Here is a 25491-nt window from a genome sequence, read left to right as displayed (position 1 = left end):
TGATTCCGGGGCAGCATGCTGCATTTGTCTTCATTTTGTCAGACTGTCTTCATGCCTTATTATTAGTGGCTGTCAGAGCGAGAGAGGATGGGTGGGACGCAGAGGCCGCTTGGTTACACACACACATACGGGGCTGAAGGAGAGGACAGGAAACTCCTACGCTTTACCCCAGACCCACCCTAGACAGCCTCAGATGCCCTTTAGAGATATCCCATAATGCCTCAGTCACACCGATGAAGGTCAACGAAACTCTGGCGCAGTTTCGGCATGACGGCATGACCACTCCCCTAAGAAACAGTCATCCATTTTTTATGGCCTGTGAGAAATGCCTTCGGTCTGTGATTCGCTAATGCCCCTGCAAACAAATAAACCATATAGCTAGCTAACAGCATGGAGTATTTACTTACTATATTCGCTCTCTCTCTCTCTGCGTGTTTGGCGTGCGAATTGTGCTGTTACTTATGCAGGCAGGCGCCGGGTGAATAATGACTGCACGTCTGCGACACAGAGTTGATTCCAGCACTCAGGTGGAGAGAGAGGCAGACTACAGCTGTTACATAAGAAAAACAAGAGACGTTTCAGTGGCCACAACACCGCCGGATGCACCGTTAGACTCACGCCCAACCTGATCAGACTCAAAACGCCAAATCACTGGTTATATCTCTGCCACTACTAGCAAATAATCACTGTTTTCAGACAGGTTTCAAACATTTTAAATAGAACAGAAATTACACATCTCACCTTTAAAATCCTCCTATGCCAGTTTAATATGCGAATATGTGAACTTCTGACTGAATTAAAACATGAGTTTTGAATCTTTTAACCAGAAGAATTTCAGATGCTACATTGGAAACAATGATTATTTATGCATGCCAAATTTTCACTACAAAAATGATGCACAAAATAACTGACTGAGTGAGATTCACACAAATTAAAGATGGATTTTCCTTTAATCCTCACTATGAATATTAATTGTGCTTATGAATATCTAATTTGACAGCAATAGATTTCTATAGATAAAGACTGATCAAAACTGTATACTTGACAGATTATAGTCATGAATCTTAGTTAATCTACTGCACAATTACAAGTGAAACATTCAATTTATGTTTCTCTTTGGGGAGAAAAGAAAGAAAGAAAGAAAATAAATAAATGAACAACAACAACAACAAAAAATAGCTTCTCAAACAAAAAGGTAAACATGGAGCTTGAAATTTAGGGTTTTATTTTATAAATAAATAAATATATCAGTTTTGAAACAAAATGGAATTGTGGAAGAAATGTAAATACACACACACACACACAATTAATATTTAAAATACAACATTTTATAAATAATGTTTAGAAACAGGTTTTAGAACAGAATGAGGGTGAGTAAATGAAGACAGAATATTTATTTTTAGGTGAATTATTCTTTTAATCCCTTTATGCATATTAACTGCTGAAAGAATTGAGATAAATAAACTCTGTGTGCAGTACAGTAGCTGCAATCAAGCCTATTAATTACTGCTCATATGAAACAATGTGTTTTCTATGAACAACATTTACTTAACCAGCAGTGATGACGTCCAAGAAAGCAGGGTTTTTGTAAATGCTTTGAAATGTCAAAATTGGCACCATGAGTTATTATACATTCCTTTATTAGAGACAAAGCCAGGGAAAGAGAGAGAGGGAGACTGTGACTGCCATTAGATCATAAAATCAAGCCCCAGGGAAACTCTGAGTCACTACATGACTGCTCACTACCAGACAGAGCCAGAGAGAGAGAGAGAGAGATGGAGCGGGAAAAGACATTCACTTAAAGGCATAGTTCACCAAAACATGAAACTTCTCTCATTATTTACTCACCCTCACATCATTTCAAACCTGTACCTCTTTCTATCTTCTGTGAAGCATCTATTACTTTAACTGGAAGTGTCTTAATGCAAACAAAAGCCTGTTAACCGATAATATAAACCACAGCTTGTTATTCTCAGGTTGAAAAGAAGCCTGTATGTTTAAAGATCAGCACATGAGACAGGACCCCGGTGGAAAAGGCAATAAAAGCTCTTTCCACTGGTTTGTTCTGCAGAGCCGTCATCAAACGCAATTAAAGCAGAGCATTCCAGCACTCCGAACCGACGGGAGTCTCCCATTCCGGCTCTAACGAGACGGAGCTACTTCCACTTTACAGTCTCTGGATGACAAACTCAGAGCGCTATAAAACAGCACGCTAAAAAACTCCAGCTCTGCAGGACGAGGCCTGGAGGCCACATCCAACCTCCCGTCCTGTCTGCAGTCTTACAGCACTCAGACATATCCTCTCCTCTTAGTGTTTTATGGATTCATTTATTTCCATTCAGTTCATTCTAGGGAAAAACACTGCTCGAGTGCATAAGCAAGCATTATTTTTCTAATAATTCAACAGCCCCTCGTCAATTATTCTGCTTATACTACAGTTACCACACCTCAAGACACCGATCAGATGATATATTTAAAGGGATTCGTCCACTATTGTGAGTAGGATTATTTATTCCGCATTTCATCCAATGCCTCTTTTGCTGGTTCCAAAATGTCATTTTAAAGTTGATAATGGATGCATGAGCCGTTGATAGCATTCTAATGCAGTTATTAATGAAGTTATAAGAAAGAGAGTGAGAGAGACAGAGACACACAGAGAAAGAAAGAGAGAGAGAGACCTTGTGTGAATAAGGCTGCAGCAGCGTCTCTAAACAGCGCTGTTATTACCTTGCTACTGAGAAATGTCATGTGTATTTATTTTCGGAAAATCGTCTGTCATGTTGTTGTTTTTGTTAGTAAGTGTTTAGTAAGTGATATGGAACTGTAATGCGTACAGGAGAGCTGCCTGGAACTACGTTTGCCATGCGTTTCCCAGAAAGTAATTGCACACCTCAGAAAGTTCGTCAGCCAAGCAGATTCAAGCATTCAACGGCCCGTAGTATAAATTGGATTAGAGCATATAGTCCAGCATAAAAAAAATCAAAGAACCCCCCCCCCCCCCCAAATCTCTGACTGAAAGACATATTTAATGAGTTCATGCTCATTTTAATGAATATTAAATTAATTAAAATTAATAAATAATTAAGTAATACATTTACTAACAAAGCATCTTTTTTCTTATATTTCTGGTTCGTTCTTGTTGTTTTCTCTTTAATTACATCTGTCTCTTTAATCCCACATCAATGTTTATTTACTGTGGATTATTAAACCACAGGAAGGGAGATTTTCTTAAAGCTGCTTTAGGAAAAAACAGCCAATTCAATTAGATTTTTTAACAAATACAAGTGAATGATCCAGTGTTTTACCCATGTAGCAACATGCTAGGAACATCTCGATCTGTAACACTGCCTCTGAACACGTTATAGTTCACTCCAGGGGTTTAGTGAATCATAAATGCACGTATCAGCTTAATAATGTAGTGCGGATGTGTAATAACTTGCTGCCATTGTGTTCATGTGATCTCTTGACAAGCTGTTAAAACAGTACATGGGCATTAATCTTGTTTACAAGCACGCCATTGTGCACACTGATTGTGTCTTGGGTTCGACTGTGTGGCAGGTGATGAGAGAGAACGAGAAAAGAGACAAAGAGAAAGAAAGAGAGCAAACCGACAGCTTCCCCTCTCCTGTTTGTCTTTACAGTGAAGATTCCCATTAATCCACAAGCTCACAAGTTATAATGAAATTATTCAATGGGATCAAATTCCTTTGGCGCGACACAATGAGGAACAGAGAATTGAGAGGATTAATTTCCACAGTCGGATTTGCGCACACTATTTCTCCCCCCTCGTCATTAGGAAGTCAGACACGCAGTTCTCCTCTAACCCCGCGTCTACCCCGCCAACCAAACGTCTCCAGTCGATTAGAACAGGAGCGCTTGGTTTTGTTGTCTCAGGTCGTACCTGAACGGCAAAAGAGACGTGAAACTACAAAACTACAACATGAACACTATAATAAAACACAGTTTGTACTAAAGATGGGAACTGTAAAGAACGTAATGATCTTGGTTCAGATTGGTTCACTCTGGTTCCTTACAGTAACAGTTTCATTAATTATTCTTTCAGTTCATTAAAGGAATAAATGCATGAAAAAATGCAAATCCCAGAGCCAAATGACAAGATCATTTTTTATAATAAATAAATAAAAATTAAATTCAAACACAATTCAGTTGGATTTACATAGACTTTTTAATGGCCTAGTGTACGTATGTATGTATATATTGATCCACATTGTCATATGAACCAGACACTAACTAAACAGACTTATTTGTCACAGTTAGTTTTAAGCCAAAAACCAACTGACTCATAAGTAGGGTTGGGAATCGTCAGAAATTTTCCGGTTCCGGTTCTGATTCCGGTTCCATTAAAATCATTTAACAATTATTAAGAAATAGTGGTAAGGAAAAATGCACAATACTCAACTACTCAATGCTCAATACTGTTTATTACTTACTGTCAACTTAATTTAAAGGTTGGCAATGTCAAAATGCAACATATATTACAGTGTACAGATCTTCATACAGTAAGTAGGGTTGGGTATTTTTAGAAATTTTCAAGTTCGGCTTCTGGTTCAATTTAAATGAACTATTATTATGTTTTTTTTTACTATTTTACCTTCACAGAATGTAGCGTTGCTGGAAGGTAGTAAGTAATGTTGAGAAATGCTAGTCCATCAATCAGCATATGCTTCAAAGTTGATGATTTTTACACTATCAATAACCTTTTGCTTTTCAAGCAGGAATAAGCTTGTTGGCCAAATAGTTCTTTGAGGGCTAAGACACATGTTCATTTCCCTAAATTAATGAAATATAAATGGTTAAATTTATAAACATGTATAAACACTCTACATAAAGTCCCTATTTTACAAATAATAATGCAGTCAGGAGATGGTGTGATGCAATGAGTGGTTGCCACATTTTTAAACATTTAAAATACATTAAAATACATATTTTCTATCACTTTGTTTATCAATCTTGAAATGACCTGTACATTAAATAATCTAACCCTCATACGTGCATAACAATAGCAGTCTATTTTTTTAGTGGTCCAAGTTGAAGCCAGTATGTATATGTATGACAATATGGGACAAATATAATGTAATTTAGTGGCGGCAGGTGCAGCGCGCTGCCGTTAGATGTACAGTCAGACAAAACGATGTGCAAAGTTATCAAAGGCGCGAGTGCACATTCAGTCATGGGAAACAATGTGCTCGGCAATTAAAGACGCTACAGTGCAATGTGGAATGCGCGTCATTGGAATCAATGTGCTCAGTAATTAAAGAAGCAGGGAGGTGTGTCTGTTATTCGAAGAATTCAAGAAGATTTCAGGAACTGGATTAATGCTTTTTTCGCTGTACCCTATGGAACACATAGTGCAGACATAGTACCATGGTGCTCATTACAATGAAGTGCAATTTAATACATACTGTATATAAACATAAATGCAATATAAAGTTTTTTTTATACAGTTGTTAATATTATAATTTATTCATTAAATAATTTCAATAATAATATCCCTCATTAGAAACATGGTAACATTTAAACTGGAGCCTGTATGCATGTTTGTTTGTTTTTTTCTGAACGTACCATGGTAATCCTATGGTATTCTTTAAAGTAGCTACCTAAATGTTGTAATTAAAGTATCATGGTATATATTAACATGGCGTTAGTATTTGATGCCATGACTGTTCCATGGTAGAAGCAGTATTTTTGAGGGAGAGAATGGCCTGCTGAGAGAGGGAAATATTGTATCTAATGTCTGGCTGGATTTGGAGAGAGATGGGAAGGGTGTAGTTCAGCAGTCGGAAAATTGAAAAGCAACGAAGGACTAAATGTGTTCGACTCTGAGCTGTCTATATTGAGAGAGCGTTCCCTCGATGACAAATATATCTTACACTCCAGATACTGTAACATTAATCTAATGTAAAATATTAGAAATATTTTTCTCTCACATAACAAATACAGAAATATATATATGTAGGAGCCTACATATAAGATAATATATGTGCACGGATAGTCGAACATTCGAATTATTATTCGATAAATAAAAATGATTTGCGAATTTCGCAAAAAAAAAAAAAAAAAAAGTTCTCAATAAAACCTAATTTGGTAACTTTCTGTGATTCTCCATGGCATATTTGAAGATGTATGCAAGCAAAAAAAAAAAATGAATGAATAAGGCCGTTCACATATCGTGCCTAAAAACGTGTGGAAAACGCTAGGCGTGCCGCTTTCTCCTTCTTTCCAAAAAGCTCGGGCAGAAGCGCTCCTGAGGTGTCTGCCGTTGCTAAGCAACAATGACGCGCTCTCTCCATGAAGACGCAGAAATTTTAGCAAAGGATAAATGGATTTCCAGCACAAAAAATCGCTTTCAGTAGCTCTGCTACTAAATTTATTTCAAAATGGCAATCCATATACAGCTATGATCAGCTGTTCCTTCATCTTGGCTGAACTTTCAACGTTGTTATGGGAAAGGATGAAGCTGAATGTTTAGTTCTTGTCACATGACTTGCTGTGCTCTTGCGGCATTCTGAAAAGTTGAGATATTTTTAACTCGATGCAGTGCGGACACGCCTGGAAAAAACGGGCACGTCGAACCACGTGCTGTGCGCATCGCAACCGCGTCCCTTCTATTATGAGCGCGCATACCGCGCCTACATTGGAAATAATGAACATGAGCGCGCAAAAGATGCGATATGTGAACGATATGAGCACATATCGCCCCTAAGAACTGCGGTCTTCTACAGTACTTCAAATATGCCGTGGAGAGTCACAGAAAGTGACCGAATTCAAGAACATTGTTGCGGCATCTCTTAAGCAACGAATAAACACCGCTAACTTGGAGAATGCAGTGAAAACTCCTCTTCTCGCGTCTGCCCTAGACCCCCGGCACAAACATATCAGGTTTCTCGATGAAAACATGAGAGAAATAAGAAAAAAAAAACTTTTTTGAACATTATCAGAACATTTTCCTTGATGCGAGTGGTGCGGATGCAGCCGCCGCCATCAACGATGAAGAGGATGCAATGCCCACTCGTCCGAAAAGGCTGAGCCAGTTCTTCAACGATGATTACAGAGAGTCCAGCCGAGACGAGTGGGAACAGTTCTTGCTGCAGCCATTTATTCAACCAGATGAGTATCCCATTCAATGATGAAACGAAAACACGAAGCGCTTCACAAAACTTATTCGCTTAGCACACTGTTATTTGTAAGTCCCGCCAACATTTGTGCCGTCAGAGCGTGTTTTCTCCACAGCCGGCCTTATTGTTAACAGACTAAGGAGCCGACTTTCCCCCGATCATGTTTACATGCCCGTATTTCTTAACAAGAACATGTAAAACAATAGAAAAAAAGCAAAAAAGATTTGCTGACAGGTTAAAAGTTTCAAAGTTAAGTGTAGGCTACGTTCTACAATAGCTTATTTGCTGCAGGCTGCTTTACGTTTTTACTTTGTTCACTTTTTTTCTTTTTTTTCTTTGTTTACATTATTTTATAACGCCCATCCCTAACTGTAACATGTCCAGTTTACAAACACTAAGTGCTTTCCCAACTTCTGAAGTGATGCTTGCTGGTATATGATAATGCAGACAACATCATCTGTTCTGTTCTAATTAAACCACTTAAACACCCTCACCACAGCCGCGAGAGGAAAGACACCGCGTTGGCAGAAGAAAACAACTGGAAATTATCATATAAAAGTAAGTGGTAGACCGCAGGAATAACTCATGTGCTGAAAAGTGAAAGGAAGGAGGAAATGAGGGATTAACAAAAAAAGCTAAAGAAAGAGATGTAGAGAGCAGAATAAAAGACAGGACAAAAGAAAACATGCTGTGTCCTAAAACAATGTAGGAGGCTAACGGATTGATGTTTTAATTTCTTTCTGTGTGAAAGAGGAGGAAAAAGAACTCGCACAGGAATCGGGATCATAAAAAAGTCCAGTTGTACTACGGTTCCAATTCTTTAATGATTCTCCTTTATAAATTATTGTGGTACTTGATAAATAATTGGTCCTAACTGGTGAAGTGTGTCATTTTTTCAATGTTAAATTAATTATATTCCAGTTTGATTAATTGTTATATTGACATCACTTATAGTTTTTATTAATGCTTTAATAGTTTTTATTGTTGTATTTTTCAAAGTGTTTTTGTTGTGTTTCTTTTTTTTTAAGTTTTAGTTATTTTATTTAGAAAACGAGAAAATGTGCCTTAGCAATTAACAAAAAAATAATGTTGATTTTTTTTTTATTATTTTATTTCAATTAAATTTTATTTTATTTAAAGTAAAAAATGTTTATCATATTGTTTTTATTTATATTTTTATTTCTTCATTTTAAATTAAGTTAATGGATGTAGTTATTTTGTTTTGTAATTTTTTCCTAATTTCTATATAGATGTTTAGTCATTTTGTTGTGTTTTGTCATTTTATTTTTTTTCTCAAATGTCTTTATAGTTTGAGTTTTTATTTCTGTTTTAGTTTTTGTTATTTTAGTATAGTCCATAAAGTTTATATAAAATACATTTTTTTATTTTCAGTAAAATCATCATTTTCATATGGTATCACTCAATATATATAATAGTTTTTTTTCTATATGAATTCGTTTTTGTTTTTATGTTTTCTGTTTTCATCAAGTCTTAGCAAATTTGTTGTGCATTTTTGCCATTTATATTTATTTATTTTTTAAATGTCTTTTCTTTTAATTTTAGCACAACACATTGAACTAACTGAAAAATGTGAAATTAAAATGAGAAATTTTACTAGAAGGCAGCAATTGTATATTGATTACCCCCCAAAATACAGACATTCCGTTTCAATGTTTCGGCTTGGAATAAGACGCGGTTCTCGGTTCCTAACCGGAGCAAAGTCAGAGAGGAACAGACAGCGCGTGTAGAGGAAGTGTCTCTTTTGGGGAAAGTGCCCTGTGCCTGTTGAAATTCTGCCGGTATTTCAAGGTTGTTATCTATTTCAGATCAACAGTGTGGGTCAGGGTTCACGGCTGCCCACGTTCCCCAATCCTCCGCAGACCCATGATTGACAGCAATCAGCATCTCACCGGCATCACTCGGGAGACAAAGTGAGGGTCAAGACAGCGGGCGATTTGGTCTGTCATTTTTAATTATCCAAATGATATTCACAGACAAAACCTCTCCCATCCATCAGGGCAGGGCATTACCATAGACAATGTTTGTTTAAAGACTGGCCTATAAAATCAAACAATTATGAATGCAGACAAGCCTTGCTACTGACTGCATAAGTAATAAGGGTGGATCTATCCCCCTCCACCTTCTCCCTGTCCAAATTCCCACTGCTAATGAACCAGAAGGGATGTGCAGGAACCAGAGGCTGGATCATCAAAATTCCCCACTTTGCGCTGCCCACTGACCTTTTTTCCCCACCAAGATCCTTCGGTCAGGTGTTATTGACAGAGTCTGAGCTGAAACTAAAGGGCTGCCGAATGCAGACTACACCGTTCGTACATTAGCATGCGCTCTGAAAGCGCATTAGCATGTATAGGCATGTTACGGCATTCTGTACCCAAGTATTTGACATTACTGCCCAATCGCAAAGACTCCCGGTCCGCGCAAGGGTCTCGAGGGTGGATCGTGTCCTGTCGTCACCCGCTCACCATTAACTGAGAGTATCTGTTCCACCTGCCACATGTGCTCACGTTCTACCTATGGCTGGAAAACACCTGCCATCCAGTGACAGGAGAACTCAAACACACCTGCACACAGCTGCCACCTGCAGACACACACACTAGTGCAAGCTGCTCCTGCTGACTGCCATTTCTGACCTGCACAGACTCAAACACACAATACAAATACTGTATACACACTGAAATAAAGTACTGTAGCAGAACATTCTATGAAGTCTGTATATGGAATGAACTATAAAGTGCTTTTACACAAATAACAAATACACATTCATTGTATACAGCTGCCTCCTCCCAGATTGTCACCGGCACCCCGTCCTAATTCGCCGCCCTTCACAAGGCTCCCAACTGGAGTGGGTGTGTGAGAGGAGGGGCGCTAGACGAGTCAGGGCTGGCGGCGTGTGATGGGGCACACCTGAAGGAAATGAAGCCTCATCACCGCCGCTGTTTAAAAGCCCAACGTGCCTCTCCTCGGGAGACCGGTCTCTTCCCCGTGCATGCACACTGGTGTCCTCGTGGGTCCAGGAAGGGTGCGTTGAGGGACTCTGGTGCCACCAGAGACGTGAGCTGCCGGACCCGCGATCCGGATGGGAGCCACACCAGTTTACACGGCCATCGGGCCAGGATGCCGGGCCTTCCATCCCCTGCCAGCGCCGCGGCCAACGAGAGTGATGCGGCCGCTAGAGGAAGCCGCCGCCCCTCGCGCCCGGACCGAAGAGGGGAGCGCGTGCGGCCGCAGGACTCCGCCCCTTACCTGGACCCTTCCTCCATGAACACTGCCCGACCCACACGAACCCCGCAGCACGACGAGGACACCAGATTCCCTGTTTATTTTGGACACTCTTCCCCTTTAGCCACTTTTATTCCCTGTTTTATTTGACTTCTGTTAATAAAAGCCTCTCCGAGGCCTGACGCCACGCCCACTTTGTCTGTCTTGTGCTCCTCCCGTCACAGTGGTGGAGAATGCGGGCAAGGCGGAGCCTAGACAGCGCAGTTGGGAAACATCTGGTGACGTCACTCCCTCTCGCTTTCAAACGTTCGTGAGAACCCGGACTGGGACGGAGGAAAACCGGGGACAGCCTCCCAGCCACAAAAGGGGTATGTGACTTCTCTGTCATTGTCATTTTACCCTGTGGTTGGTTGAGGCTGTCACTAAAACCCGGTTTCTCTGTCCCTGTTCCGGTGCGCTGCGAGAGGGAGGACTGCCCGGAGAGGAATCCCCGCCCACTCCGACCGTTTGGAGCCTGGTTGAGGATGGTAGCACTCCCGTGTGGGCGGCGCCCTGATGACGGGGATGTCGCTTGGGAGGGGGAATGTGACAAGTCAGCTGCCTCCTCCCAGATTGTCACCGGCACCCCGTCCTAAATCGCCGCCCCTCACCAGGCTCCCGACTGGAGTGGGTGTGTGAGAGGTGGGGCACTGGACGAGTCAGGGCTGGCGGCGTGTGATGGGGCACACCTGAAGGAAATGGAGCCTTATCACCGCCGCTGTTTAAAAGCCCAACGCGCCTCTCCTCGGGAGACTGGTCTCCTCCCCGTGCATGCACACTGGTGTCCTCGTGGGTCCAGGAAGGGTGCGTTGAGGGACTCCCGCGCCACCAGAGATGTGAGCTGCCAGACCCTCGATCCGGATGGGAGCCGCACCCGTTTACACGGCCGTCGGGCCAGGATGCCGGGCCGTCCATCCCCTGCCAGTGCCGCGGCCAACAAGAGTGATGCGAGGCCGCCGCCCCTCGCGCCCCGGACCGAAGAGGGGAGCGCGTGCGGCCGCCAGACTCCGCCCCTCACCTGGACCCTTCCTCCATGAACACTGCCCGACCCACACGAACCCCGCAGCACGACGAGAACACCAGATTCCCTGTTTATTTTGGACACTCTTCCCCTTTGGCCACTTTTATCCCGTTTTATTTGATTTCTGTTAATAAAAGCCTCTCCAAGGCCTGACACCACGCCCACTGTGTCTGTCTTGTGCTCCTCCCATCACAATATATATATATATATATATACAAACTGTATATGTAAACAACACCTTATAAAACAGTAACAGTAAAATACAGATACAGTAAGAAAAAAAAACGAAACAAACACAAAAATTAAAAAAAAAAAAAAAGTAAATACTCATGGCTAAAGGGGTTACAGACATACTTTTTTCTAGATGTACTGCTTAAAAAAAGAAATGTGGTGTTGATCATGCATTTTTAATGCATTATGCCATTTAGAAATTGTAAGCATTCATGTTAGTAATTCTTATTACTAACATGAATGCTTACAAACAACAAACAACTCTAAGGTATAAGACATTAGAATTTAAAAAGCATTGTATGTGCAGGCTTCATAAAATGAAATAATCTTGCTACTCAAAATAGTGTATATATATCTACAGTGCCCTCCATAAGTATTGGAACAGTAAAGACAATTTTTTTTCTGTTTGCTCTAGAGTCAAGAAATCTGTAAATATGATTAAAAGATGAATATGAGACAAAACTACAGAATGCCACATTTTATTATTGGGTGATTCAACACAAAGATGTTTTACCAGCTAAGAAGATCAGCACTTTTAGAGTTGTGAGCAGAAGTATTGGAACAGTTGCCTCACAGGCCTTTCTAAGTGTTCAGCTGTGTCCTGTTGCATTCATTCTTCACATATTAAAAGCAGGGAATGTCTCTTATCAGTTATATCCATTGCTTCTGCATTCTAAGTCTTGCATTCAACGGTGACACACACAAACCAGGATGAAGACGAGGAAGCCGACTTAAAGGTACAATTTGTAAGATATTTGCAGTAAAATATCCAAAAATCAATAGGCTAGTGTTATATATTTTGTCCAGCTGATTACTAACAATATCTCTAATGTTTTCAACTACTTGTAAATCATGAGAAAATTCCCATTCTAAACAGTGACACGGGGCAGTGCAGTCGCCTGTCAATGACGTTAGTTACCCTTTGTTACCCCCTTTACTGATGTAGAAACCACATGACAACAGTGTCGTGGACAAATGCGGAAGTAGTGTTTAGCGTCCAGTAAACCACTAGCTTGCTTCAAGCATTCCTTATTTACTACTTCTTGCACGTTTTATGGTGGATTGTGTTACTTATTTATGGAACATAATTACTGCTTACCGTCTGCCACTGGTTCTGTCGACAAGGACAGCTCCCATAAACGTAAGCGTACGGGCCAACCAAACGACCACAGAACAGTTTGGGACAAGAGGAGAGAAAGAGTGAGGATCAATATCGGTGTTGCATTTTCTAGATGGAGAGAGCTTCGCGACAAACTTCAACTAGAAAGAGATGCCGATCTCGCTTCTGTTTAACGATCAACAAGATTAGTATAATGGGGCATATACGCCAAATGCGGGGCATCGCATCTCTAGACCCGCACGAGGACGCGACTGATCCATAGTCTGATCGTGTCTTTGCATTGAATTTGTATGTAATCTACTCGCACGAATCGTTGAACTTGTGTTTGAAAATTATGACATCAAACACAACATTTATAAAACTTTACCTCATCCGTTAAATCCATGATTTATCTTTCCTTCTGATTGATGGGTGTCAGCGGTAGGGTAGAAGACAACAAATCCCATCATTCCACGCTCCTTCTTAGCGTCATTAAACCACGCGATTGTTATTGTTTTGGTAGTGCATCCTCTCGTGGCAGGTCCTACAACCTGTACCTTTAAGTGGGGTCTCAAAGTTGTACATACATGTAAGGTGCCCTAAATGAATCATTTATGAGGTTCCATTTCAGCTAGGGCACTGCCTTAGACAGACTATATTGGCAGCTGTCTATATCGCTATGTTTCCAAACAGAGCCTTAGTCTCACAGCAAACATACAACTGTCATCCTGTCTGAGCTCATCTCTAGATCACATCTCCTCTGTCCAAACTGTACAGCATCCAGCAAATGAGGTGACATGAAATAAAGCATGTGCTTGATGAGGGTGCAGGTAGCAGCATGTGGCTAATACACCAACAACACCGAGAGAAAGAAAGAGAGAAACAGTGAGAAATCTGGATGGGAAGAGTGTGAAAACTCATCCATCGTGTTAGACGGCAGTAGAATGGATGATCTGTCAGGAAGCCATCCAACACATGAGATGAGATTGAGCTGAGTGTGTGTGTGTGTGTGTGTGTGTGTGTTTGTGTTTATGGATATGTAAATGCTGTTCGCATTATGTTATGCAAGCAAGTGAACCACAACAAGAAGGGCTCTGACATGTTTGCTTTCAACAGCAAATTAGTGAATGAAGGGAAAGCTATGGAGATCTACCGACAGCTGATGTAAATAAAAGAGCTAAAAGCAGAAAGCACTGACCTCAGACGCGCTCACACTGTGATCTCAAGCGCTCCGTGATGGACATCACACAAAACACGTCTGCCTCGCTTTTACAAATCTATGTGCTGTGAATGCAAGACAGACCTGGACTAATAGAGATGGAGATAGACTAGATAAAACTGAAGCCAACAAAGAACAGCTAAATAAAGAGCAGAAAATAAAATAATATCACTACTGCTCATACTCAGAGTTGGGGATTTGAACAAACCCCTTAACTTAAGTATAATAACCTAAGTACTACATTTGAACATGAATGATGGATCAAATCATCTGGGTTTTGGAGGAGAGGGGTGCTATTAATTTCAAAGTAACCTGACTTACATATTTTACCTTATTGATAGTAAAAAAAAAAGTGAAAAAAGAGAGGAAAAAAGAGACACCAAAATATCATGGAGTCTTAAAAAAAAAAAGTACAAATAAAAGATCATGTTCCTAAACAAAATAATGAGCCTTACATAATAAATCAAGGGTGATTATTACCCTACATTAAAGAGTTATCACAGGAATATTTAGATGTTGCTCTGTAAAGTGTTAAGTATGCTCATCAGCAACATTTTCTGCATAATGGTGAGCTTGTTAAGAAAAGTTATTTTTGTGCATAATAACGTTAGGAGAAAACTGCAAGAACACCATCCATTCCTTTACAAACAAACACAGCTTGGCTTGAAAAAAAAAAAACCATTTAGTTATTATTTCCTCACCCTCATGTCCTTATAACACTTATAATTTTCTTTCTCCCATACAATTCAAAAACAGATATTTTGAAGAAATTGTATTCTGTTATTTTGCATAAAGTGAATGCACATTGTGACTGGGGCTGTTGTAAATGTAAATATGAATATAAAAGTAGAAAAAAGATGATGTGATGTTTACCTTTTTCTTTCTTTCTATTTCTTTTTTTAAACAATACATAAATTAACAAATTAATTTAATTATTAATTTATTAATCTTAATATGTGGCTTAGACTAAAAAGTATAATTATCAATAGACAATATTTATAAACATTAATAACAAAACCCTGTGCATTTTTGGTCAAGATTGATTTATGTATTTATTATTATTATTATTGATATTGCTATTATAAATATTTAAATAAATTAATAAAAGTCATATGAAGCCAGCTTATGTATAATTATTATTATTCAGTAGTAGCAGCAGCAGTAAAATAAATAAATAAAAATCTGTACCATTTAATTACTGTATCATCTCTTATTTTTGTTCAAAGACAACATGAAGATAAGTTAGTGATGACAGCTATCGGTGAAGTATCCCTTTGACCTCTAGAACTAAGGACCCATCAAAGTCAAAATGGATGTATAGCTCTCAGACCGGGGCCTGACGTCCCTAAAACCATCTGCATGAACGAGAGGATCTTGACGTCTCGAGGATAAAACGCTTTGAGGTGAAGAACACCCGTCCTGCGTCTTATTTTCCTGGTCTGTCACCTTCTTCCTGATCTCACTGAAGAGCCAGAGAAGCGTGATGGCGATTCCTGCGAACCGCGAATCAACCTGCGATTACAGCCGGTGACAGCTGCACACAGACGGGCTCAAAGACACTGCCTCGCTCCGCCTTGATGTTATGCAAATGTAAACAGCTGTCATTTCTAAAGCCGTCGTCTTTGCGCTTTCCTCCGGTGTGAGGATCGAAGGGTTTTCAAAGTGTCTGTGTTTTTTTTTCACTCTTCTCTTTTTTTATTCCAAGCCCTATTATCACAAACAAACCACAAACAACAAAGACAACACTACAAAACAAACAACAAGAGAAGGAAAGAGAAGAAAGTAAACAAGGAGTTGATGATAGATTGAGTGCTAGAACTTGAAGCTGCGAGACATATTAAGAGGCGTTTGGTGTCCTGTCACCCCGTTGCTCGCCACAGGTGCATGCGCGCACACACACACACACACACACACACACACACACACACACACACACACACACACACACACACACACACACACACACACACACACACACACACACACACAGAGACAGACAGACAGACGCAGGCAGTAATTAAGGCTCCCTGTCGATCAGCGTCTCTGAACACTCTTCATCCTTTATCACTACAACACATCAAAAACCACCGATAAGCAATAAACAACAGCGCTGTTAATTTGTTCAGCGAAGATCAGAAAGTTTCTGACATGCTGTCTGGCACATCCCCATTATGAATGCAAAAATGGCAGATGCCCAAAAGAGAGTGATCTGTGTCCACGTAACAGCAGAAAACTCCACAGATACCCACAGAACTGGCCGTTCTCCGAACTGTTGTGTGGTTGTTTATTAAATGTTTTCACAAATTTAATTATGCTATCATACTAATAGGTTTATAGTTGAAGTTTAAATATATTCCCTACCAAAACCAGTACAGAAAATGCAATAAAAGCATATTCCATGTAGGCCAACAGTTCCAAACCTTTTTGGACCCTACGGCCTTCCATATTCCACAACAATATTCAAATGCCCCATGACTTTAACTGTTGTTTGTGATTCACTGGATAATGGTTAAGGATAAAAAAAAAAAAAAAAATAATAATAATAATAGTAATAATAAATCACTTAATGTCTAATAAAATACATATTTTATGGCATTTTAAGATTTTACAAATCTTCAACAAGGATTTGATGAAATATATAGTGCTTTTTTTAAATTAAATGTTTTCTAGGTCTATAAATTGGTTTCCCAAAACTGTGGTAATCAGGATTGTTGAGGAGGACAATTTCATATCTTTTTTTTTTATTTATTTATTTGAGCTAATTTAATTGATGTTTTATATTATTTTAAATAATTTTAAGCCATATTGAAGCCCTCTTCAAGGTTTGCTGAGGCATTCACGTACGGCAAATTATTGCATGATTTAAATTTTTTGGGGCTTTTTATCTAAAGATAGTTGAAAATGACAATAAAAATAATTCATGCATTCAATTAATTCATTACAAAACAAATACGCGCCACAGGCCAGACTTGTTTCCCCAAACATGAGCACTATAAACATGGACTAACCACTGAACTACTACTCTAAAACACAAATGCTTCACAAATAGGCTACTTACTGTAAGGACAAACTTTGCATGCATTAATAACTCACTGCATTAGATAACAAAATAAACATCAAAACAAGTGGAATTTACATGAAAAAAAACAACAGCATAGAAGCAAAACGGTTCACAAAATAAGTTTGTTAGGTCATAAATAATGGAATAAAAAGTCCACTTTGTGTTTGTAAAGTGAACTTGAGGACAACTTACTTCATCCAGTTAATAAAATTAGCAATCAGTTAATTAAATGTAGCCTAAACGTAAAATGGCTCAGTAAAAGGGAGCGCAGTATCATATGCTTGCAGACAACACTGACTTTAATATTTTGTTATCTTATGCAATGATATTCACACATTTTAGTATGACTCAAGTGTTCAAATTATTTCTGTGGACACTTGCTTTCTAATAAATGAATTTTGAATTAATGTATTTTTTTTTCACAGAGCAAAACAGTCTGGCATGATAAAAACACACTCTTTCTCTTTCTCTCTGATGCTTTTAATGCATGGCAGTCAAGGTCAGGCTTCCAAAACATGCATGATCATAAACATTTAGTGGCTTTGTAAACTATCCATTAACTCACGGCTGATTTACTGATGAGTCTTATCTCTCAAAAAGAACGGACAAAGGTTCAGTGTCTCAGTCCTGCGTGTCTGTGACCATACACTGCTTTTGCCTTTCACAGGCAGCTAAGCTCTCAGCTGCCTTAAAACCAAACCCTGCATCTATAATTCATCTCTTGCTAAGCATGATCTGGGTGATATAAATGCTATTATTTAGCCAGGCGGAAGCGTGGAGCGCTTTGACAGAGGACTTCTGAGCTCTCCGCTAATGACCTAGCGCTGCTGTCAGAATCAATCCGGCCCGCTGCCCACGCAAATGACAATGCACTGTGGGAGTGGACATAACGGTCATTTCTGTGGCCCGGAGCTGACACCACCGGGACCGTAACACCCTCGGGCCAACAGAGATGCTACAGGAGGAAGAGTAGGGTGCTGAAACACAGAAAAACAAGTCTTAAAGGTACAGTAACAATTTATTTACTGTTGCAAGAAATCTTGCCAAGTAAATCTCCTCTGTTCTGATATTTACTTGTGTGTATTGGACCAGAAACAGGCCTTTTCAAAAAAATACAATAATATGGTTTGTGAGTTGTGGCAAAAAAGACACTCTTGATATTATTGTGCAATGCCATTAAATAGTAGTGAGAAAGTAGAGCACCACAAACAGCTGCCTTCACACAGACAGGCATATTAAGCAGCGTATTGATTATCTGGGTTGACAAAACTCGGTGTTCAATGTGTTCAAGCTTATTTGTGCACAAACAAAGAGGCACAGAGGGTTTTCTGTGCTGAAATCTGGTTACTGGGTCAGCTGGGTCACACAACAGCAAATGAAACTACACAAATACACAAAAAATCTTACTTTCAGAATATTTCCACTACACATACTGTACAGTCATGTTTCATGTTTACTTTATCTTAAATAGAATTAAGATGACAAAAAAATGCATTTGCAACAACTTTCACTTTCATTATTTGAAGCATTTATGGATGCAAATCAATATAAGGTTGGAAACAGTATTAGGCCTATGTCAGGTGAGACTTAATTGTCTTAATTCCCAACACTTGTGGTTTTGGTTGCAGCAAAAAGATCACATTTACTGGCACTCTGCAAAAATGCAGTCATTTTAATAGGAATAGCTGAAACTTTGCTAATGTGACCATAGTACTTTGAAGTAAAATCTATTTAGAAGCAGAGAGAGTTACTAAATTGTGATGAAAAAAAATACAAAACCTTAAAAGCAACATACAGTAATAGCATATAATGTCTGTACTTTGTCATTAATAATTCCTTTTCTAAACTCAGGTTCTTGGTATTTATGGTTCCATGAAGAACCTTCAACATCCATAGAACCTTTCAATTCCATAACAAGGTTCTTTATAGTTTTAAAATGTTTTGCACTCTAAGAAAAAATTGTTTTTTTTTAAGAACTGTTCACTGTTTCTAGTTTAGAAAGAATACACTGAAGTGATATGAAAATCAGCTTCGATTGATGTATTGCTCTTATCTATGCGATTAAAAACTGAAGTTCTTTTCGGGGTTATCAGGGGAAAATGACTCATAACGCGTATATGCGTTAATCGACTCCAGAGGGTTAACAAACTAATTCACACTTCAAAATTAACTGATGAGAAACCAGTATCAACCAATCAGAATGAAGAACTTATGCTAAACTATAATATCATTCAAACAAACTAGCACCAAACCAGATACGAGTTGCAATCAGTAGAACTCTATGTAAAAGCACACATATACGTGTGTGTGTGTGTATTTATGCATAGCGTCCATTCGCAGGTGAAGGCTCTTCCCTCACATCCTCTTTATTAAATGCTATCAAATACGGTTTAAGCTGTCTAAAATTAGCCTCGCGCTCAACAACTAATGACTGCCTTGCATCCATTATTAGTTCATTTTCTTCAGATCAATCACCAGCCGAGCATGCTTTTTTTAAAATGTCATCCTAAAACTTTTCACAATCAATTAAGCTGAAGATTAATGGGGACAATTTGCCAGGAACAAGTCCTTCCTTGAAAAGGCCACGCCTCGACAGACTTCCAGCCTGGTATTGGTGTTAATTATAAATTTCCACTTTGCTGTCACACACTTAACCTGTCGTAAGGGAATAACGCTGGCAGCCCTGGGACCAGCGAACCGCTATTTAAATATTCCTAATCCGCTTTTTTGGACACAGGTGACTGGTGTGAATTGCGCTTTTCGTTCTGTGTCATTAAAATGAATTTGAAAGCACATCAGTGCTGTAGCTAAGCATGGATAAAAAAGGCTTTTTTCTCCCCTCTGAGGTGAAATAAGAAAAATCACCCCCCTTGAGCTTTCCAGAAACACAGATAGACTGAGGATGTGTCATCCTTCATTTACTCACATGCTAAACAGCTCAGAGACGCCACATTTGTCCTGAGACAACAGCCCTGTAATCTCTAAACACACACATTACTACATCTCTGACAGATTTCATTCATCCAGGTCATTGTGGAACACCTGCTAGAACGTATTCATAAGCAACTGGATTTTGCTTTTCATCTTATTCACTTATGAATATTTACAAACAACAGATTACATCAGAAATGTCTGATGTCAAAGGCATCCATGATGGGAAAATGATAAAATTTCACGCTGCCAATTTTTAAACAATGTAACTACGTTAAAGTAACTTTTTTAGCTGAAGATGCAATGCACAAATTGGGCAATTATATATTTTTTAACTTCTCTCATGATTCACATAAAAAACTGCCACAGAATATCTGCCAACTGTAATTGGACATTCTTAGCACTTCTTTTTTTATGAAACAAGCTTAACTTAGAAGTCAAGGAAAATGTACTAACATTAGCATAATGATCATATCTAGTTATCTCATAAATAAGAGTATTGACATGACTTGAAGGCATCATCAAATTTGTCAAGAAAAATACCACCACCTAAACCTTTGCCTAAAAAGTAATTACAGCACATTTATAAATGCATACAAACCTGTGTGCATTGCATAATTTATGCATGTAAAATATGCATAGTATGATCTTCATTCCCAGTGTTGATCTCATGTTAGTCCCAACCCAAGAACATCAGGGTGTTTCAGTTGAACACAGACAGTTGAAACTATTGGAATCTCTTCTTACCTGCAGGATGTGGCTGCCAAGGTGAGGCTCAAAGATCTCCGTGGCAACAGCACTGGGGCTCCGCCTCCGTTGGGACCCGATAGCTGCGGAGAGAAGCACACAGCATGAGCACAATGTGTTGGCATGTGCATGCACACACACGCACATCTGCTTTTTTGTTTAAATTTGAACCGACTTGGATACAAAATCTGCCTGTGCGATTTTAAACAGATATGGTAAACTGTTGAACAAACACTTCCACCCCAATAATACTAAGCCCCCGGTACTGTAAATACACAGATGCAAATCAAAGCCTTGGTACGGCTCCCTTCTGCATATTCAGTCAGGCTCGGCACTATAAAGCCCGCTGTTTATAGCAGGACTAATATCGCCACATCCATTGAGCTGCAAAGCACCCGGAGAACAGCGCCCTCAGGGCATTTTTTCCAAGTTTCCAACTTTAAAGTCGACTCGGGCTCTGCTAAAAAATGGCCTGGGGTGATTTCAAACTTAACAGACCTTGTCCCACCAGAGCTCATTATAGAGAATTTTATAACAAAGTGCTCTGTACTTAATTTTCCAAGCCTAGCCAGGCGTTCGGGTAATGTTGCTAAATTAAGTGCAATTAATGATGTAATAAAGCACTGAACGCCCATTAAGGATTCTCAAGGACCAGCAGCAAACAACGTTTGCCGTTTGGGGAGGGTGCAACAGGGACAGGAGGACACCGTGCCCCAGGTGAGCAGCACGAGAGGGGCCGAGACACAAATGAGAGGCCTCTGTCCTTCAGAGAGTCTCAAGCTGGGTAAACACACTTTTCCCCTCCGGTAATAATTTCAGCGGTAAGCCCTGTGTCTGCCCCGGAGGAACGTTGGTGCCACAACATGAGCAGGAAGGGCAGCAGCAGCTGGAGGAGAGAGAGAGAGAAAGACAGGCTCTCAGCTCTGTCCCTGGAGCGCCGGGGTCAGTAGCAATGCGGGTGGAAACACAAACAGTCCCACGGCGGATCGCAGCGCACAGCAGAGGGAGCTCTCACGCTCTGAGGATCACACCGAAAACATGCACTCATACCTGCACATCAAATACTGGGATATACACGCATGTGTGCACATGCAATCAGCGCAACCTGAAGCTCAACACACGTGAGCTTATTAACACACTAGAGCTTTTGGGACAAACAGAAGTCTGTCTTATGTCGAATTTGGTTTGAAAGGATTTGGCAACACAAACAGGTCCAAAATTGATGCTTTGAAAAAAAGAAAGAAAAGTGAATAAAACTGGAATTCAACAAGTTAATAAAACTAACCTGCAGTAGGACCTTTAACATAATAAATGGGAACGTATTTAATTGTAAGCAAATTGTTACTGAGAGTTTTCTCTCCCTATAAAAATAAAAAAAGAAAAGAAAACAAGTCCCACACAGTAAATAAACTGTAAAATATACAAAAATAAAATTTGTAATAATTTAAAAGAGAAAATGTCACGCACAACTCAGTAAAGACATAGACAAATAAAATAAAATATCAGTATAAAGTATAAATTATAAAATTGAATTAAATTAATCCACACAATACAGTAAAGACACAATAAAATCTACAATAAAAAAATTAATTAAAACATAAAATAAAATTGAATTAAAATAAAATGTAAGACGCCCCCACACAGTATAGTAAAAACTGCTGCACAATCTAAAATAAAATAAATTAAAATTAATAAATTAAATTAAATTAAATAGAAATAAGTCTCACACAATACAGTGAAGATGCTGCAAAATCTAAAAGAAAAAAAGAAAATTTTAATAAATTAAAATAAAATAAAATACATTTTCATTTAATTAAAAACATCCCACACAATACTGCAAAATACATAAAAAAAAACATAAAATTATAATTTTTTTAAATGCAACCTGAATTGTACCCTGTGTGAACACAGCATATAATGTGCTCTATCAGACATCTGAACCCAAACACCAGCAGTCCAAGTAAGTCAATGAAGAATATACCAAAGTTAAGAGGTCACTTGACCAGTTTCAAATTACCCTCCTCTCTGTACTAAAAGACGACATCTCCAGACAACAGCTCTCATCACACAAGGATCTTCACTTAAGACCACCACATGGAAATCAGCCACACGTCCTCCAAATTCCTTGACCTTGAGGAGCTTTTCAAACTATAAACTCTGCGGTTAATATTTCATAATGAATTGCAGATGAGCTTATCGAAACAAAGTGCAACCATGTGGGTTGAGTCTTAAAGCCTAATCTGTCACATTTTGAGACCCTCGCACCTCAAAGCTTCAATGCACCTGTTAACACAAACATCATGTGTTCACTGCATTGACATAAAAAAGAGAGAATCCAGACAGATTTCAAGTGCACTGATAACAACAAACAAACAAATCTTAAAAGACTCTAATGTTCCCTGGTTTAAGCACACTCACTACTGTCCAACGACAAGACCATGCGACTGTGTCTCCATCCCTCTGCACAGCCGTCCGAGCAGCCAGAGAGATGAATATAATTGCATATTGATCTCAGGAATTATGCTCTATTAATCTGCTTCATTTTGCCCATGACGCAAATGATATATGAATAAAGAGCTCGCGGGAGCACAGAGGCAACACAATGTCTGTCCTGCCGTGATTCTCCATAATACATCTTCTCCAGTTTAGCTCCCTGCCACGCCAGATTGAGCACATACAAATATATTACACTGGAAACATGGGCAAATACATCACAGCTGCCCTAATAAGTCCCACACAATACAGTATCAGCACTGAAAAACATACAGGGGATTGGTGTATTGAGAACTGGGATTTTGTCAAAGACATAGAGGCTGATGTCATTTCATTCAGAGTATCGCAAATCCAAAAACGCAATATTCCAATCCTTGACACCAATTCGTGAACATGCAAATTGACAGTCTGCATCAGATATAGACTAATAGCATTTTATTATTAGACAATATTGTTTCCATTTGACACTTTCAATATGCAACGCTAGTCTTTAATACCATCCATGCCACAAACAGCATTTGGTGCAAGACTGCAATAAATGCAATTTGTTACTCGACGCAGTGGCAATTTCAAATCGCTTGCGCTATTAGAAAGCCCATTTAACTTTCACTTTTATAAGTCAACATTATTGCTATTGTTAATTTATTTCTCATTGAATGTGAAATTGCATTGAATGTGAATTTGGCAGCCAGGCATCAGACTGTCATTTTAAATCTGCAATAATTTCTGGTGAAGCTTAGACCTCTTATTCCCTAGTCCTGGATTATTGGAGCTAAATGGCAGTCCCTGGCTTCACCAAAGGCTCAGGGGCAGGTACTGTTACACAAATTGCCAATTCAATTAACGGAGTGTGCGCGCAACTGGCAGCTGGCACGGAGGATGGCTATTTTGGCAAGTGTCAGGCCTAATTCATCAAGCTGTCAATGCTCTCACGGTCGGAAGCCACGGACGTCGTCAAAGCCGTGGACGGCACAATGGGAAGTCGCATAATCCGGAGAAACTCATGTGTTAAGGAATGCTAAGTCACATGTTAACTGGCCACACTGAGTCTGTGGCGATCAGACGAGACTTTAAGGATCTAACAAGGACTGTAAATATGTTTTCCAGGAACTAGGGAATATCAGTCAAAAAAAGGTTAATTTCAGTAAGCAAACCTGTCCCTTGACACAACTCTTTTAGTACAGACAATGCCTAATGTTTAACTAACTCAATTCACATGCAAAGAGGTTAGCCAATCATAACAGCCATAAAAAGTCATATGCATACTTAATTCTTACATTCACAGTAAAAAAAAAAAAAATTGCATGTTTCCTCAAGAAAGTGAGGGTAAAACATTTTTGCATAAAACTCAAAGTATTTTTCGTGTTACAAGAAACCCTGACTATCATTAAAGTAAAATTGAAAATAAAATAAAAAATAGGTGGTTAAAAGAGAGTTTGACTCCTAACCCTAGGGTTGTGGGTTCGAATCTCGGGCCGGCAATACCATGACTTAGGTGCCCTTGAGCAAGGCATCGAACCCCCAACTGCTCCCCGGGCACCGCAGCATAAATGGCTGCCCACTGCTCCGGGTGTGTGTTCACAGTGTGTGTGTGTTATCACTGCTCTGTGTGTGTGCACTTTGGATGGGTTAAATGCAGAGCACGAATTCTGAGTATGGGTCACCATACTTGTCTGAATGTCACGTCAATGTCACGTCACTTACTTGTGTACTTACATTAACCCAAATGTTTCAAAGAATGTTCGAAAGCAATTTTAACTAGAGACACGGATCGTGTCCATAGTGTCATTGTGTCACCTGCCAAAGACATCATAATTTCTGGGTTTGTTTTGTAGAAAAACATGGCACCAAAGACGCGTTAATATGTTGTGCATTTTAATAGATCGGTGACGACCGCACAAAGTAGTATTTTATCATCTAGTGTGATAAAACAGCGCTGCTTTTTCCCCCACATACACACGACTGGAAGGAGCGGAAGGAGTCGACTGTAGCATAATAAAAGCTCCATTGCTTTCGAGCCATGTTTCACGCTCGTTTAGCGGCCTCATTTTGCTTTAACGGCTTTCAACCTAAACCTGCTTCATTCTACTATGTCAATAAAAAAATAATTAGCTCATCCATGAACATGATTTCTGCCCGAGTCCCGTCGGATTGCATCGGCTGTGGGGATGAAGACCACTACTCCCATGATTCCACACTCCACTACCTGGTCTTTGTTTATTTTGAATGCTTGCCCTCTAGCTGCGAAAAATTACATATTGTGCCATTAAATAA

The 25491-nt window shown here is 39.4% G+C and overlaps 1 protein-coding gene across 4 annotated transcripts in view; it reads right to left on the bottom strand.

Annotated features, from left to right (window-relative positions):
• LOC132112450 (neuronal PAS domain-containing protein 3) overlaps positions 1-25491 on the bottom strand; it is a 312773-nt gene that overhangs the window by 133322 nt on the left and 153960 nt on the right. For all 4 annotated transcript variants that reach the window (XM_059519926.1, XM_059519927.1, XM_059519929.1 and 1 more), the window contains one exon: positions 20725-20807. In XM_059519926.1, coding sequence (XP_059375909.1) covers positions 20725-20807 — 83 coding nt within the window. The remainder of the gene's footprint in view (positions 1-20724; positions 20808-25491) is intronic.

This window comes from Carassius carassius, chromosome 32 (genome assembly GCF_963082965.1).
Source record: "Carassius carassius chromosome 32, fCarCar2.1, whole genome shotgun sequence".
Taxonomy (NCBI): domain Eukaryota; kingdom Metazoa; phylum Chordata; class Actinopteri; order Cypriniformes; family Cyprinidae; genus Carassius; species Carassius carassius.
The sequence above is the reverse complement of the archived record's forward strand: the minus strand, read 5'-3'. Positions and strand labels throughout refer to the sequence as shown.